General features: G+C 48.6%; 2 protein-coding genes across 2 annotated transcripts; both read left to right on the top strand.

Moving 5' to 3' along the window:
• Window positions 1–4,424: 4,424 nt before the first annotated feature.
• On the top strand, window positions 4,425–5,373 carry LOC119392011 (uncharacterized). The gene is made up of 2 exons (XM_037659647.1): window positions 4,425–4,502; window positions 4,594–5,373. Exons 1-2 carry the CDS (start codon window positions 4,425–4,427, stop codon window positions 5,371–5,373), a joined length of 858 nt encoding a protein of 285 aa, XP_037515575.1.
• Window positions 5,374–7,351: 1,978 nt separating this feature from the next.
• Window positions 7,352–7,801, top strand: LOC119392010 (uncharacterized protein K02A2.6-like). Its single transcript, XM_037659646.1, has one exon. The coding sequence runs from the start codon at window positions 7,352–7,354 to the stop codon at window positions 7,799–7,801; it is 450 nt and encodes a 149-aa protein (XP_037515574.1).
• The last annotated feature ends 10,762 nt before the right edge of the window (window positions 7,802–18,563 follow it).

Raw genomic sequence — 18,563 nt, 5'->3', positions numbered from 1 at the left:
CCCCATCACATTCAAAAGTGAACGTTTGACAACCACTATCGCAAACGGGAACCAACACTGCCAAAAACGGGCGTCACCAGTATATTGTCTTCGCCATTTCTCCTAATCGATGTTACGGCGCCGTACGTTCGTGTTGAACTGCCCTGGCTTAAATATCGCTGAAGCAGTTTCAAGCACACAACTTCACCGCCGCACACCTTTGCGATGCGGTGAAGCATACAGTGTATTCCTGTTCAAGAACGTGGAGTTTGCGCAAATGTAAACAACGTAAACTTTCATGGTCCATCTCAAGTTCTTGCATGTAGTTACTAGCGCCCAAAGGCTCTAAAGAAGCACGTGCTGTATTTGTGCTGCATCAAGCATGGCTTTTGGCAGCCGACAGATTAGCTACCACAAAAAATTCGGCAGATCCCACGTACCATGGCAGTCGATGTTATGCAAAGCATGCGGCGGGTAGGTGACTGTGGCGTAATTTTTTTACTGAGCGAAACATTACGAAATGATGCTAAAGATTTGTATAAATTTTATACGCGCACATATATGTTGAAGAGCCGCATATGTGTTATAAACCAGTTGTTTACAGTTGGGTAACGCTGCCACTGGCAACGTGGGTATTACGAACACCAGAAGCGGTAAGCTGATATGTAGTGCTTATACTTGTCCGTTATCGTGGAGAAAGCACGCACGTTTCACGGACCCATGTGCATGTGTGGAAGGGGTTCCTAACAGTTCTTGAACAAGGTCATCATCACCGTGATCAGTGAGCACCAGACGCTGGTCATGCCTTGATACCGGATCCGGTCGCGATCGCGGTGGCGAGGGGTCCATGTGTAGTAAAGTATGAGTTATAGTACAGCTGTTAGAAATCGTGGATGCCTCGGTCATTTCGTCGACAAATTGTCTGTCTATAGAGCCGGCGATATGTCGGAACCTAAGTCACCCTTCGTGTTGGTGAGTTGTAGGCCATCGAGGATGGTAGGCCTGGATAGTGCTACGTAGACCAACATCACTGGATGGCGCTTTTCATGTTCGTAGACTACCTGGGCGTATGTGACTTACGTAGCCTAGTCTACAAAGCGGCTGTCAATCAATCTGTCATCATCCTCGGTCAGCATGAGGCCATCGCCCAGTCCCGCAAGAAATGAAGAGGACACTGCGTCGTTCTGGCGGACTAAGTGTACTGCGATGATGTGAATATCATGCGTAACTTTCGTTAATGTATTCCTCCAGGGTCAAGCAATGTTTCATTATAGCTTGTTGAATCATAGGAATACAAATGTAATGCTTATTAGATTGCTATAAAAGCGGAGCCAACACTGGAATCACGGACGTTAATCTGATATGACGCCTGTATTGTAGGACTACATATGTAATGTTTATTGCTTTCTTGTAAGATTAGACCCAGCACCACAACCACAACTGACGTTGCACCGCCATTACGCCTGCATAGGCTGTTTTTCCAAACCAGTTTGTAGACCTGGCGTGGCTTTGTTGTAGAATACCTTATTGCCACGCAGAATGCTCGGGTTCGATTCCTGCTGGGAGCCTAATTTTCATTCTTTCCATTCGCCGTGTCAACGCTGCCGATGTCGGCTTTTCTTAACGCTCTCGCATTTAAATAACCAATGTCTGTTCTCGCCGTTCCTGGGTAGATATAAATGGTCAATCACCTGTGGCGCATACCTGTACACCGCGGCCGGTGGTAAACGGGTATGTGCTACACGTGTCTGGAGGAAAGGGTTTGACGACGTAAGCGACAGGATTTTCATGTTAGTCATGCCATGACCACACAGTCATATTCGTTAAGTCCTCTTACTCTCCCATGCTAATTTTGGTCTACACCAAGTTATGGAGGCGATCAAGAGCACCCAGACGTAGGCGGCTAGATAGATAAATAGATAGATATATACGTAGATAGAAACGCTCAAAGTGCCAGAGGTTCGCTAAGAAATGCTTCGCATTTAAAACGAAAGCGACGAAAGTATATCGCTTACGTGAACAAAGACTTGCAAATTGTGACCGTCAATACAACTGAGAGAAAGCGCGCGCCGCAAGCGGGATCACATTTTCGTCGCTGTCATTGCACGCGAATGAAAGATGCAAAGCTTTGCCTTATTTACTCAGTAAAGCGCAAAGCTGTCAGTCGACTGCTTGTTCATTGTCAAATGAAAACAGCGATGCCACGCGGGACAAGGAACACATGGCACTGCGCGTGCCGCTTCAAGTCAGTGTGATTAATGTCGGCATTCAATGGATAAGCGACGAGCATGTAGGAGCTTACCTGTCACTGTGGGAAATTGATACCGATGGTACACCGGCTGGAAATTGTGCTTCCTGGTGTGGTGTAATATAAGCCGTTTGACAGTGAAAAACTTTTCGCTGCACTCGTCACATTCACGTTTTGGGCTGCTGGCTTGAATCTTGTGAACATTGAGGACGTGTCTGTTTAAGCTGCCACTGCTGGCGAATTTTACGCTGCAGTACGTACAAACTACCATCGCGTGCCACCAAGCGCGACGTTGAAAACCCCGCAGGTACCGCAGGCCCACCGCACGTTACAACAGGCATACAGGTGACAACTACCACAGTAACCACACTCCCGCTTCATTTTCGCGCCTGGGTCAGTTCTAGCTTCGGCCGCTAGGTTGGCCGCAGGGCTGCAATCGGCAGCGGCAAGAAATGTGGTGTATGTTTTGATTTTGTCAGTTGTAAACAAGCATTTGTTCAATTATCTGAACATTAGTTTTCAGTAGCTACAGTGTTCTGATTCGTTATAAGCACATATTAGAGATCTTAGCGATTGAACAGCTACAGCGCATTGAAGAGAGGAGTTTTAGTTGTCCTGATCAACATTCTCGATTTTTTATGAAATTTATTTCAGGCCCTGGTACTTTCAGAACAACACTGAAGTCAGTTTAGTAGGAAAAAAGAACTCTTCGTTCGCCTGGAAAATCTGCAAATTTCAATCGCTAAGAACTCTTTTTCGCGGATTTCATTATTTATGAACGCTTGCCAAACACAAAAGAGTAACACAGTCTTGATCAAAATAATTTTGGCAACAAAGAACAAGCACAAAATTATGAGCATTTTAGTGTACTCGAGCTGAGAGAAATCATAGAGACATGGTAAACTCACTGCCAGATTTGAAGATTTCGCTGAAAACGACCACGTGGCTCTACCACCGTGCCCACGACGTTTGCTCTGAAAAGAGCTCGTCGGTTTATCAACGTCGAACGTTGAAAATAGTTGTGAAAATACCATCCTAATTTTTTTTTAAATCGCTCTGCTTGAGTCATGGCGGAAGGGGAAAAAATGAGGAGAAGCGAATTAAAGAGCACAGAGAGGAAAAGATGGAGTAAGACGGGCGTCTTTTTGTCCCGCCATCTAGCAAAAGTGCCTGCAAACGCAACCTCCTTAGCCGCGAGTTCCGCGTAGAGTGAATGCTTAAATGACCTCGAATCTTTCCCAGAAGTCTTTTTTTAAAATGAACCTACTAAACTGTCTGCATGTTGCTAATTTGTGAAAATCACCGTGTTTGATTTTTATTGCCAGTATTATTGTCACTTGTCCCGTTAATGGGGATTGCAATCGCCGGGCGGATTCCAAGGGCTGGCGTCACGGCCCCCCGAAAACGCACCACGAAAGCGCGGACAATTTAGAGTTGGTTTCAGTGCGCCAGCGAACGCCGGTTGTGGTCCAAAGACCGAGTCAGAGCCGAGAGTCGATAAGACAAACGAAATATATTCTCATTTAAGGCAGTACAAATATCACAAACACATGCACCCTCGCCAAGTCGTGGATCGATTGCTGGCACTCCTGCTCTTTGCGTACCGCGAAGTACCGCAAGCCAGTACGGGCTTTTCGCCGTTTGAATTGTTCTACGGCAGACATGTTCGAGGACCGCTGAGCATACTCAAAGAGTTATGGACTGGAGACCACATACACGAAGAAGTAAGACCACGTATGGATAGGTCTTGACCTCAGGGATCGTCTGGAGAAGACATTATTGTTGGCACAATGAGAACTTAATTGACACGCGCTAAAGTGACCCGGAAGAACTATCATGACAGAGGAAGTAAAACTCGTCGGCTGAACATTGGTGATCGAGCACTCATACTGCTTCTTGCATCATATATATGTTCGTGCCCCAATAAAGTCGGGGTTACATTTTCGTCCGAGCGAGCAGCGTGTACGCGTCAGTCTCTGCGTGTCCGTGCCCCTGCGGCACTAACCACGCGACATGCTGTCAGAAGTGGGGTGACATCGCGTGACAGTAAGTTCGGAGCGTAGGAATAACGCCCCCCAGCCCTAGGCCTTACCACGACGGAACGGCAGCACGATGGACCTCGAGACCGCGAGCCGCCAAAACTGTACGGCGTGAACCTTCAGCCACCGGCACCGTTCGACTTCGCGAACCCGGCAACATGGTCGACATGGCTCAGCCGCTATACGAAGACTTCGCGGCGGTTTCGGGACTGACAGAAGCGTCGGAAGACGTGCAGGTACGCTCGCTACTGTACTGCATGGGCCCGGAGGCACGTCCGCTCCTCGAGACGTTCTCGCTCGACGCCCAGTCGCTCGCCTCGTGCCAAGTTGTTGCCGCCCGCTTCACTGAGCCTTCGTGCACCCGGCCACGAGCTCTACGAGTCGTCGCGGTTCCACAGGCGTGTTCAGCTACCCGGCGAAAGCGTCGACACGTACTACGCGGAACTGTGCAGAATGGTGAAGCGCTGCAACTACCAGTCAGCAGCTGTCGAGGAAAGGCTCGTACGCGACCGGTTCGTCATCGGCCTCCGTGACTCTCGCCTCTCGGATCAGCTGTGCCGAAACGCGAAGCTGACGCTCAAGGAGGCATGGACACAAGCCCGTCAGTCCGAAGACGCCGACAAAGAGAAGGAGTTGACCCAGAACCGCACCGAGCACGCACGCGAGCTCAACCTCGACGCTGCGAAAGCCAGCAAGTTCGCCTCTCGTCGCCGCTCCGGAGCTAAGCCTACTACGTCGCAGCCGCCAGCCGAGCGCGCTCGCGAGACGTCCACGTGTGAATTCTGCGGCCGCGCGCCTCAACGACGTTCGGACTGCCCGGCTCGACGCTCCACCTGCAACTTCTGCAAAAAGAAAGGCCACTTCGCTGAAGTTTGCCGCTCGCGGAAGCACCAGCAGAACAAGCTCGGCTCCGTTCACCTGCATGCCGTCGGCACTCCCGCCGCTGCAAAGTTCGTCGACGTGACCGTTGACAACACAGCGCAGTTCAAAGTCGACTCCGGCGCCGAAGTAACTGCTGTACTCAGCGACTTCCCTACGCTGCCTGCAAGCTCGACCGAGTCGACAGTCTGCTCACCGGCCCTGGAGAACAGCCACTTCGCGTTCTAGGCTCGTATCTGGCACGACTTCGGTGGCAAGGAAAAACAAGCTGCCAGCGCCTATACGTAATCCAGTCACTCACTGTGCCTCTTCTAGGACTGCCAGCGCTCCAAGCCCTGAAAGTTGTGAAATTTCTTGACGAACTCAACACTCCCAAAGCAACGCTGCACGCCGAGCTCTTCAAAGGATTGGGCACTCTCAAGGACTAGTACGTTATTCGGCTGAAACCCGATGCCGTGCCCTTCTCGCTGAGCGTCCCCCGCAGGATCCCCATCCCGCTGCTTGAGGTCGTCCGCCACGAGCTGGACAAATTGGAAAGCGCAGGCGTGATCCACAGGATCGACAAGCCAACTCCATCATGGTGCTCTGGTCTCGTTGTCGTCAGGAAAGACAATGGTTCCTACCGGCTATGCGTCGACTTGACTCAACTCAACAAAGTCATCCTCCGTGATCGGCATATTTTGCCAACGGTTGAGCAAGTCCTTGACCTCCTCGGTGACGCAACTGTTTTTTCAAAGCTGGATGCGACCGCAAGCTTCCACCAGGTGAAGCTTTCTGCCGATTCCCAAGAGCTGACGACATTCATCACCCCATATGGCCGATACTGCTTTTGCCGGCTCCCCTTTCACCTCCGCTCCCGAGTACTTCCAGAAACAGATGACAAGGATCCTGGAGGGCCAAGAAGGGGTCGCCAACATGATAGATGACATTCTGGTTTTGGACGCACCCGCCAGGAGCATGACGCTAGACTGAGCCAGGTGCTATCTCGCCTTGCAAAAGCAGGTATTACATTGAACGAGGACAAGTGTCGCTTTGGGGTATCTGAGGTCTCCTTCCTTGGTGTTGTCGTCTCAGCTAAGGGTATCAGGCCGGATCCAAGCAAGGTTGAAGCGGTCAAAGCTATGGAAGCTCCCACAGACGTCGCGGGCGTTAGACGACTGCTTGGAATGGTGAATCATCTCGCCAGATTCCTGCCACACATCTCGGACGTCACAGCACCCATCAGAGCCTTGCTGAACAAGTCTGCGAGCTGGGTGTGGCAGCATGAGCAAGAGGCAGCATTCAAGAAGGTCAAAGAACTCTTGACGTCAGACAGGTGCATGGCCAAGTACCACCCGTCGTATGTCACGACAGTGTCCGCAGATGCAAGCTCTTTCGGACTCGGCGCAGTACTGCTGCAGACTCAACCCTCGGGAGAGCGTCGCCCAGTCGCATTGGCTTCGAGGTCAATGACGAGTACCGAACAGCGTTACAGCCAGACCGAAAAAGAAGCTTTGGCAACGACATGGGCTATCCAAAGGTTCGACGAGTTTGTCCGTGGCATCACCTTCGACGTCGAGACCGACCACCTGCCTCTCGTTTCACTTCTGGGCAAGATGGAACTGGATATGGGGCCGCCTCGTATTCAGAGACTACGGCTCAAGACAATGCAGTAACAGTTTCGCATGCTGCACGTGCCAGGAAAACTGCTAGCAACAGCAGATACCTTGTCACGTATCACACCAAGGCACCCACTCCTGTAGACACGGTGGAACTCTTCGCAGTACAAGTAGTCGGCTGCATGTCGGAAGTCTTGCCACTCCGCCCTGAAGATGTACGACAGGCACAAGAATCCGATGCAGAGTGCAAGGCCCTCATCTCCTTCTGCCAGCAAGGTTGGCCACGAAAGACCAAGCTACCTCTGCATGTGTCGAAGTATGCCTCCGTGGCGGACGAGCTCTCTGTCTGCGATGGTATCCTGCTGAAAGGCCCCCGGATTGTCATCCCATCGTCTCTTCGGCCAGCGGTCTTGACGCTGTTGCACGAAGGCCATCAGGGCATCAACAGGACCAAAGCCCTAGCTCGGGAGTCGGTTTAGTGGCCGGGCATCTCGGCAGACATCGCCTCTCTTGTCACCAACTGCGAACAGTGCGCTTCCACCCGGGTGAACCTTGCAGAACCCCTAGTCTCCACAGCTCTACCTGGACGTCCGTGGGAATTTCTGGGAATGGACTTGTTCCATCTCAATGGCCAGACATTCCTCCTGGTGGTGGACTACTACTCGAGCTTTCCCGAGGTGGTGACCTTGAGAAGCACTACAGCTCGGGCAGTCATCGATGCTCTCAAAAGCATCTTCGCACGCCACGGAATCCCACAAGACGTCAGGTCGGACAACGGCCCACCATTCTCGTCGCAAGAGTTTGCGGCATTTGCAACGTCTTATGGCTTCAACCATGCGACCAGTAGCCCACACTACGCCCAGTCAAACGGAGAGGCAGAGAGGATGGTACGGACAGTTAAGGACCTGTTCCGCAAGTCCAAAGACCCTCACCTCGCTCTGCTCAGTTATCGGGACACTCCGGGAGTCGATCAGTCCAGCCCAGCTGTTGATGGGACGTCAGCTGAGAACCAGAGTCCCGAAGCAAAACTCCCAGTTACATCCCAACTGGCCGCCTAGGAAAGATGTCGTCGCCAAGTATGTAGCCTACAAGCGTAAGCAGACCGACGACTACAATAGGCATCACGGAGCTCGAGACCTGTCACCTCTCCAAACGGGTCAGCGTGTGTGGGTGCGCCCTGACCAAGTGCAAGCTACGGTCCTCAGTCCGGGGCAAAGGCCAAGAAGCTACGTGGTTGAAACAGACGACCGAGGTGGTGTTCTACAGCGCAACCGCCTTCACGGGCGCAACCGCCGTCACCTAGTGCATTTCGTGCCTTCTGCCTCCGGTGAGGAATCGCTGCCGACAGCTGCACAGCAACCATCGCCACTGCAGCAAGTTCCCCTTCAGGAACCTCAGCCTGCCAAAAGCGTGGAACCTGCGGTCCCCCCAAGGGCAGCCTTTGCAACATTCCCCTGCAGCCAGGGACCGTAGTGATGGTGTTACACGAACACGTTATGGCCGGCGTGTTGTTCCGCCGCGCCGTTTGAACTTGTGACATTGTGATGTGTTTGGCGTCCTCCATCCTCCCATCAGACTTTCTCAAGGGGGAGATGTAGAGGTCGTCACAATTCAGCCTTTTGATTAGGCCGCCACTGGAGCGTGGCGCCCCCTGTTACTGCGTGCATCATATATACGTTCGTGCCACAATAAAGTCGGGGTTACATTTTCGTCCGAGCGAGCAGCGTGTACGCGTCAGTCTCTGCGTGTCCGTGCCCCTGCGGCACTAACTACGCGACACTTCTAAGTACAGAGAACAAGCTACTGATGCAGTGGAAGGGACCCTTCCCGGTGACCGGAAAGAAGGGCAACTTTGATTACTGGTTAGATGAGACAAAATACTAAGCTCTTCCACATGCATGCTAAAACGTTATGAAGAACGTCAACCTGAAAACGCATCACAGTCGGCATCTTTTATTGTGGTCGAGGAGGAAGAGACGGACACGCCGACACCTACCTTCAAGGCTACTGAGGGCTCTGGTACTGAAGTGATTAAGCTTGGCCATGACTTACGGGAAAGCCAACGCAACGAACTTCGCGAGATCTTGGCACCTCTGAGCCCGTTCACACTCAGCAGTACCCATTGCCTTCTGCAATGAAGGAAGTAATCGAGAAGTGCAAGATATGTTAAGGCTTGCAGTGATTGAACGGTCAAACTCGCCATACAACTCACCGTTGGTGTTGGTAGTCTCTAGTGTTGGTTAAGAAACCGGACACCGGACAAGAGCTATCACGCTTGCATCGATTGCACCTGCATCGCGTGACAAGAGCTATCGCGCTTGCACCTGCATGACAGCGCCTAAGGCTTCTGCCTAAAAAAAAACAAGACAAACCAAAGTAACTCAAATGATAACAGTCCAACATCGTGTATGCCTCACTTCATGTTACGAGCGATCGCCCGAAAACAAACGTGATTCTCAGCTCAGAGCAGCTGATTGCAAGCGTCTGCGGTGCAAAAGAGACTTGCTTTGCCCGTCTGGTCATCTCTTTATATTTATTAAGGAGATGAGCAAACATGCTGTTTAAGTATATTCCGGAGATTCAGCACGAAAGCGTGGTGGACGCTATATTGAGCTCATCAGGAAAAAGCGGGATATTGCGGCCGGGTTCCGCGGGAACAATTGTATTCTACCTCAGATGCAAAAAGAAGCCAACAGCATTGCGGTCGTCTCTATATACTTTCTTTTGTTTCTCTTACGTCTTCCCGGTGTGCTCTGTCCGTAATAAAGTGCTAGGGGAGGCTAATTGTCGAATAAAGCGGTGTGCATATGGCTAGCAAACCACTGGCGACCATGAGTAAAAAGCTCGTAGTGCGAAGCGGTCACTGCGCGCAAGTATTTCAGCTGACTGCGCGTGCAATTTGCTTTTTATTACTCCTAATTCGTGCATGCATGATGCTATTCCCGCTTACCCGCGAGAATAAGTTTTTTTCGTTCTTTCTTTGTCTGTTCGTTTTGCGCGTTTTTAAGCACGCACCAGCGTTCTCGAACTCTCTATTACCGGAACTAGGAGGGGATACAGCGCAAGAGAAGACGAGGACAAGAAAGGCGACGCACACAGAGCGCTGATCTTGTCTTGTCGCCTTTCTTGTCCTCGTCTTCTCTTGCGCTGTATCCCCTCCGATGTCTAACCAACACGCCCAAGACACCGGAACTAACCGGAACTAGGCCACGCTGATGCCGCTTGACACAATTTTTTTTGCATTGTTGTTGCCCCAGCACTCACACACGCTTAAATATAAATAAGCTCCATTCCGCGCCGCATTATAGAAATTAAGTAGACTTCAAGTGCCTTGTGTGAAAGCTCAGAGCAAAAAATCACACCATCTCCCGCTAAAGGGGACCATGAGGCGATGCGAAGCAGCGTTTCGGCATGTAGAGCCCGCGTTTCAGAGGGGAGTGGAGAGGGAAAGGGGGAGAGGGAATTGGAGAGGGGGAAGGGTATGGGGAGGGAAAGTGAGAGGGGGAGGGGGAAGTGAAAAGGGGAGGGGAAAGCGGAGAGGGGATGTGGAGAGGGGGAGATGGGAAGTGGAGAGGGGGAGGGAGAGGAGGTGTGTGGAAGGCCTTGCGCATGCGCAGTAAGGGTGGTCACGCCGCACACCACCACCACCACCGGATTGAACTCCGCTATAAGATGCTTCACATCTAAAAAACTACAGCGCGCAGCAGACGCCCCTCGCTTTCCGCGCGCGGAAAGCACACGGGTCCGACGCAGCAGCGGCAGTTCACCGCAAAAGGCACTCGCGGGAGCTGGTGCTTTGGACCACTCCCCCCTATTCTAGGTCACTCTATCATATAACTCCCCTTGCTGATGTCGCTGGCAATAGGTTCTGAACCACTTTTCGCCCGAAGCTTTACGACCTATTTATCGACCATGCTGCAATTCCCAAGTAGCACTTTTAGTATGGTACTGCTGCTTCATTGTCAGCCTGATTGTATGAACCTGAGCCTCAACACAAGTAAATTTTTGTTGTTAAAAAACAATGAACCATAAGAAAGGTTTGCTTTATCGCTCTCTTTATGGCTAATCGGTACATGGCTGTGTAGCACAGTCTCTCTGTGTAGCTCCTCACTTTCTATTTACGTGTGTATGACTGTATGTGCATGTGCAATTTTACATCCTTCGTTGCCGGTGTAAGTGGATGTTCTCAAACTGTTTACGTGTGTATGACTGTATGTGCATGTGCAATTTTACATCCTTCGTTGCCGTTGTAAGTGGATGTTCTCAAACTGGTAGCCTTGAATAATTCTTTGTTTTGCAGTGATAAGGGTGCTTAGCCAATTGCAAGCCTCCTTTGATATTGTTTTGATTTGTGAAAACGCCTGTATTCTAGACTGTAAGGGGTTAGTCATAGATGCAATAAAACACCCTTAAGGATGTAAAGTGGTGTAGTCTGTAAGCTTTATTTGCTATCCTGAGCATGAGCTAAATGAACTCTAAATTTCTTTTTACATTTCCGTGGCGCACATCTATACAGCACAGCACAGCAATAGCATCGCTTGATATCTGAACACTTGAGATCTAAAATATATGCAAAGGGGACACTTCACAAAGTGCAAAGAAAAAAAAAAGTCATTTTTATTATTTCACCCGCTCACCTTCCTCCATTGCATTCACTTCTGATAATCCAGCTACGATGAAGTGTTCAGAGAGTCTGCTTCCAAAGTGGGAGGCACAAGGTATGATTCTCAGTGCCTGTGGACACTCACTAGTTTTTAAAGACGATAGCCTTTCTTGAACGCAGAAATTTTGGTCTGTGTGCCTTTCTGTCACACGATTTAGCAACCCGACCAAAGTTTAAGCACTTGCTGAATGCCCAGCCATCTTGAACTAGTAGCTGCGTTCATACTTGCAAACACTGTCGATCAAAAAGCAAATATTACGCATATCTGAGGCGCAACATCAATACGTAAGTATTATATGGTGTGTTCCTCTACTAGAAATACATAGATAAGTAATTCTAAAGACCCTAGTGTTTCTTAGGATGCGCTGAAAATGCGACTATGCACGAAAATGCCCTCTTCCAACGATGTGGTGCTGCCACCTGGCAGTGGCCCTGGCTTCTGCTCAAGCTCATGTTTCCCGACGCCACTGCCAGATGGCGTCCATATCTCACGGAGCGCCTCCTCTATTTTATCAATGCCAGCCAGATGCGGCCGATTCAACACAGAGGCGCTGTCTGAGGCAAGGCAAAGCATAAATGGCAGAAGGCTATCGTTTTTCGACGACATTTGCAGCGAAGCACGCAGATATGCGGCCAATTTTGTTTTTCTGAAGGAGAGTTATGCCATCCTGATGCTCATTAGTGTCAATACTCAAGTAGCAGTGATTTAGAATAACACACGTATTTCTCCAACCCATAAGGGAGCATGGCTCAACATCGTTCGCGAAAGGGGACACAGAAGTGAAAGAAGTTAGAGGAATGAAGAAGCCACTTTCACGAGAAATGAGTACCCAGAACACTTAACGCCAGACTGGGGTACCTTCTCTGCCCATTAGAGTGGGTGCCCAGCTGCACTGGCAGTAAAACCAAAAACCTACGAAAAGCTGACATTTGGTTCCCACTCTCTTTTACTTCTTCTCTTCCCTACCATGCCTACGTGCCATTCTCGCTAGCGAGTTGAAAACCAAGTGTCTTTCCTCACCTTAAACCAAGCTCACTGTCAACCTTAACAAACTCCGCCGTCCCTGCTAGAGCACCCCTTCTTTAAGGGAAGCCTTTAGGTCCCAAACTAATTTATGGCTTCCCTTTTTATGATCACGGGACATGTGGTTTGTGAGTCTGTACTTTTGTGAAAAAGATGCATCGCAGTGGACAAAGGAGTAGGGACGCTGTCTGGTGTGAGTACGAATGTGCAGGACAAGGCCATTTCTCCGCAGAAAGGATGCACTGCAGTGAACACAGGAAAAGGCATGATTTTTTGTTTTAGTACGGATATGTCTCATGAGGTTCAATTTCTGCACAAAGGATGCACCACAGTGGACACAGGAAAAGGGACGCTCTCCTGTGTTAATGCGCATGTGGTGAACAAGCTCGCCTTTCATCATAAATGATGCATTGCAGTGGACCAGGCCTGGGCAGTATCGCGATACAAGAGTATCACGATAGTATTTCAGAGATACATTTGAGTATCTGTATTTCTGTATCGAGATACATTTGAAAAATGTATTTGTATCTCAGTAGTGAAATACATTTACAATGTATCGTTTGTATCGTGATACAACGCAGGACCGTTATTCCGTTCATTTTTTTCGGGAATGAGTTGAGGCGTATTTCCAAGGGGGAATGACGTTTTTTTTTTCTTTTTTGTGCCAAGACAAGCAAAGGCGCGCTGCCGGTCGCCGACAGAAAGCGCGGCGATGGTTTCCCCCATGCGCAGAATGGCCCATGTCGTAAAGCACGCGACGCCACAGACGGCAGAATCGCGGAGGCAGTGTTGTCGGCCTCTGCCGACAAAAGTCGCTGTCTCTCAAGGCCAGTGCAGCACGCCTAATTTTTTTCGGGTGGCAAGCCATTACTTCGTGACCCTCCCGCGCGGATACCGCTTTGCAACCGAGGGTTTGCAATGCTTCGCGTGCGTTCAGTTCTCAAAGCGGCGGCACTTCGAAAAGCCGTTCCCGTAGTCGCGGCGGAAGTGACTAGAAGATGGCTATCTTTGTCGCGCTTTCAGCACACCTCTGCAGCGTGTCGGGGTGCGTTCCTAATTGATCACAAGCGTGAAACTGTATTTTGTGGTACCACGCTCCCCCACCTTCGGAGCCGACTTCGCCTGTGGCGGCTTGCTGAAATGGGTGCTGGTAGCGTCGGTGGTGGTGATAGCTTTATTGAAGAGTGACCCTTTCGGCCCAGGCGATGAGTGCTTGCTGTAGTTTCTGATGGGGTGCTCTGAGCAGCAGTCCCTGTTTCCACGTCTTTTTAGAAAGCTGGCAGGAGCGACTTGGGAGGTCTTAACCCTCTCACCCCCAAACAACGTGATTTTAGGAAGCCAACGTATGAATTGTGCAGTTTTGACGTACTGGTTACATTGCGCGTAGGTAATTATGGCCAGCCTATGGGCAGCGGAATCCTCAACCATCTGACCTGGCGCTGACCGGACCAGACGGCTGAGGATCCGAGGATAGAGACCGACTTCAGCTTCTGAACAGACAGAACAACCCACGTGAGGGCGGAAGTGTTTCGGTACCCAGATGACCCGAGAAGAGATATCGCCACGCTGCAGGGCTATCCGGCTATGAAGGCGGCATTTATTCTTTATAATACGAATTTGTGCTCGTCTGCAGCGGCAGAGAGACTTTTATTCTTTCCCGAGTCTTGTGCTGAGGTCAAACCGACGCTGTCTGAAGACAGCCTATTTGAGAAGCCTACACAGCAACCTTCTCAGCAAAGCAGATCTTCAAAATAAATGTTGCTTTTTTCTCAGTTCACTGGTGTTCATTAGCGATGTGAGTGATTTGCTTAGACTGTGCTATTTCTAGCATAGCTCATTTTGTTGTCACCAAGTATGTCGATTTCGTGTCCAATGCTTGTTACTCTTGCTGTGAAATAGCGTACTTTTTATTGCAATTGATACGTGTAACTATGTCATTATTACTAATTATGTACTTTGTAACCCCCTCCCTCTGCAATGTCTGATTAGCGCTGAAGGTACTGCAATAATAATTAAATAAATAAACTGAAAGTATCATGCGCTGCGACTTTACTAACATTATGGTGCACTTATAGATATCTTTCGGAGTATGAGCTCCTTGAAATAAAAAAAAAAAGTATTCCAGTATCTGTATTGCTGTATCTGTATTCCGGAATACTTTTTCTTTCCTATTGCGAAAGTATCTCCGAAACATCCCGTTACGCTAAAGGCAAATGTATCTCAGTATCTGTATTTTAGGCTTCCAGTCCATGTATTTCGATATCTGTATTCGGAATACTTTTCCGAGTATCTCTGCCCAGCCCTGCAGTGGACACACAAAAAGGGACGTCCTCCTGTGCGCATACAGATGTCTCACGAGGTGGCATTTCTGCAAAAAGGATGCATCACAGAGGACACAGGAAATGGACGCTTAACTGTGTGAGTGTGCATGTGGTCATTGAGTTGGTCTTTCCGCGAAAAGGATGCATCGCAGTGGACACAGGAAAAGGGACGCTCTCCTGTGTTGAGTACGCATGTGGTCATTGAGTTGGTCTTTCCGCGAAAAGGATGCATTGCAGAGGACACAGGAAAAGGGACGTTATCCTGTGTGAGTGCGCATGTGCTCATCGAGTTTGTCTTTTCGCATAAAGGATGCATTACAGTGGACACAGAGAAAGGGACGCTCTCCTGTGTGAGAGCGCATGTGCTCATTGAGTTTGTCTTTCCGCGTCAAGGATGCATTACAGTGGACAAAGGAAAAGGGACGCTCTCCTGTCTGGGTGCGCATGTGCTGATTGAGTTGGTCTTTCCGCAAAAAGGATGCATCGCAGTGGACACAGGAAAGGAACCCTCTCATGTGTGACTGCGCATGTGACACTGAGGGTGCATTTTCGTGAAAAGGATGCATTGCAGTGGACACACAAGAAGGAACGTTCTCCTGTGTGCGCATGTGCTCATTGAGTCTGTCTTTTCGTGTAAAGGATGCATTACACTGGACACAGGAAAAGGGGCGCTCTCCTGTGTGAATGCGCATGTGGAACTTGAGGGAGCGTTTCCACGAAAAAGATGCACTGCAGTGCAACAAGAGAAGGGACGCTCTCCAGTGTGAATGCGCATGTGGTCAGTGAGGGTGAATTTCCGTGTAAAGGATGCATTGCAGTGGACCAGGAAAAGGGGACTCTCCTTTGTGGGTGCGCACATGAGCCAAGAGCTTGGAATTTTTAACGAAAGCAGCTGGACAGAAGTGACACTGTAAGGAGGGCTTGTCCATATGTTTTCCGAAGGTGTCTGTTCATAGTAGACTTCTTCAGGGTCACAGCTGCCCTGTTGGCAGGAATGGCGTTGATCTTGTACAGACGCCAGTGAGGAAGACTGCTCCAATGACTCAACAACAAGGAACCTGCAAAGCCATCGAGAGCACACTAAGGCAATGCAAATTAGTGCCAGGAGAACTGGATTGCAACATGAGACAATACACAATAGTAGCTCTACATGTAGAAGAATGATCACCTGGTCTCACTAAAATCAAAGCTACTCTTATGGAAACAGCACACTGACCCAGCAAATTTCACGAAAATTTACATCTTGCTGCACATAAAGCTATGATTAACATCAAACAGCAGGTGACAAAAAAAAACAGAATTTTATTTACATGCCATTCCTGTGCTATATCTAAAGCGTGAAATGTCTTTGTGCGTGCAATAAAAAACACTAAGCCATAGAAATATGAATAAAACACTGCACAGCAAAAGATTCACTTCATGTTCCGGCACATGAACCATAAGAAATAAAATATCAGTAAAAGAAGTTAGAATGATATGAAGAACGCAAACAAAAAAGTCACAGTTTCACCGAAGGGAGAAGCAATGAATGCGATAGCACAAATTGTAGTATATACGAATGAGGCTGGCAGCTAACTGTTTGTATCCGATCTCGCGTAAGGACAAAACGCTGGTGTCCCGCCACGTGCGGAGCAGGTGTGCGGATAGCGCGTGTATAAAGAGAACACTGCCGCTCCAGGGAGATGCTCTGTGCGTATGTCACTTCGCGTTGACAGCGCAGCACGTAGAAGGGTATACGAGCTGCCCTCTGTGATGGTTGTCGAGCTCGCGCGTGCACCTGCGATCGCGACCGCGCCCTTAGATTTAAAGTTCAAAGTTGCTGCTCAAGCGACACCCCCCCCTTAAACACGGGCGGGGCGTTTCCTGTCTGCTTCGACGGCGGCCTCCCGAGACGGGTGACGTTATCACATGCACCCTCCGAGCGACGGAAACGGCCGGCTCGTTTGATCTCTGATTCGGCCCCGTTTCGTCGCCCCGCTCGCGCGCTTTTACCCGCGGTAGAACATACGATGCGCGGGGGGATCTTATCATTTGGACTTCATACGGGACATGACGGCGACGAAACAAACCCGTCGAGACTGTCCATATATTGCTATCGCAATAAAAATACATTTGTAAGAGTTTCAGTGGCATCACGTTTTTTTGGCGGTCAAGATACAGGTACATTAATGTGCACGACAAAGGGAACTGTTTTCTTTATATTACTATCACAGTTGACACATTTCCCAGTGATGCCTTATACTGCGTTAATGAAAGCATAATGATCCAGGAAATAGTCACCAGGAACTACATATAGCGATTCTGTTTACAGATCATTTTACATATTGCAGTGTAAAATCCAAGCGCCAATACTCAACATTGCGGTACTTATCAAGAAACACATTTTCTCAGCACAGACACAGCAACACAAAAGTGCTTAATAATAGCTATTGTGAACCAGTGCCTCGAAAGACAAGCCCAGTTTCCCTCAGTTTGAGATTCAAATTAAACATTCTAATGAAATCCATGAATTGCTTCACATTTTCAATCGTTAAGATGGCACGAAGGTTTATAGTCTATTTCATATATTCACCAACTGAAGTAGCACTCTAGACATTGGTCACACCACCTACACAATCCCAAGCTCAGAATGGATTAGGCCACAACTAAGTGTAAAATGGTAAATGGTTTTTAAAGAAGAGGTGCTGCAATGCCCTTCTGGTAATATCCAAAGCATGCAATTTTTAGGTATTATTGGAGGATACCAACCATCTACAGCAGGACACAGACAATTTGTAAACGAGCACAAGCAAACAGATTCCCAAACTACTTTTACCTTGGATCAGTCAGGTTTTGACATTAGAAAGCCCTTGATCAACTACATTTGTGAGTATTGACATTGAGTGACTACTTCTTCAGTAACTAATTTGCACACTATTACCTTTTTAAATACAGTCAATGGTATACATAGGGCTATCAACAGGTTCACTTTGTAATTTGGCAGGACCAACATAGAACTGAACAGCTGTGGTATGCGATGCAGCAGCATGTGCGATACGAATGTCCAGCGAACCAAACTAATGCACTCAGTACTTTTTACTCATTTTAGCACACTATATGTGGTTCGACTAAGTAATAATCGACGATGCGAATCTTGTGGAGTTACGAAATTCGTATCACTGAAAAATATGTCAAAATAGTTACCTAGTTGCCTAGGCACTACCTAGTATGGCCCGACATGTGACAAAAAAAACCTCATGCATGTTTTTATTTATTGTTCCTTAGGGCCTGGAGGAATTTAAAATAAAAACGATTCAGTTACAACTCGGAATGTATAATGGACCACTTATCTTTTTGTGACGTTCATATGAGAACACCAGTATTTCAACCTAAGTATAACAAACTATTTACAATTTCAAAAAACTGCAGATAAGCATGTTGAAATATCCACTATTTATAGAATCAGTATTTCAAATTGTTGCCTAATTAAATTATTGAAGCTACTGCAGCAGGCGCCTGTGGTGAAACAGTTAAACTAGCGTGCATTCGCGGTTTTTTGCTGACAGACACACCTTTCAAATCGTGTGCTGGATTGCAGAGTGTGCAAACCGGTATGCCGGCAGACAATCTGGGTTTAAAGAATGTGAGGCCCTCTCTTTATCGTGCAAGCAATCAGAATAAAAGTGTGGTGTTGTTGCGGTTTTGGGATCCCAGAAAAGAAGTAGCTATACTAACAGCTTAAGAGATATTTGATGTTTTTGCCACAAATAAATGTGTGTTTAGTGAAAGCACTGCTTGCGCTCAAACAATTTTTGAATTAAATTGCTGATACT

Source organism: Rhipicephalus sanguineus, chromosome 4 (genome assembly GCF_013339695.2).
Source record: "Rhipicephalus sanguineus isolate Rsan-2018 chromosome 4, BIME_Rsan_1.4, whole genome shotgun sequence".
Taxonomy (NCBI): domain Eukaryota; kingdom Metazoa; phylum Arthropoda; class Arachnida; order Ixodida; family Ixodidae; genus Rhipicephalus; species Rhipicephalus sanguineus.
This window is presented reverse-complemented; position numbering and strand designations above follow the sequence as displayed.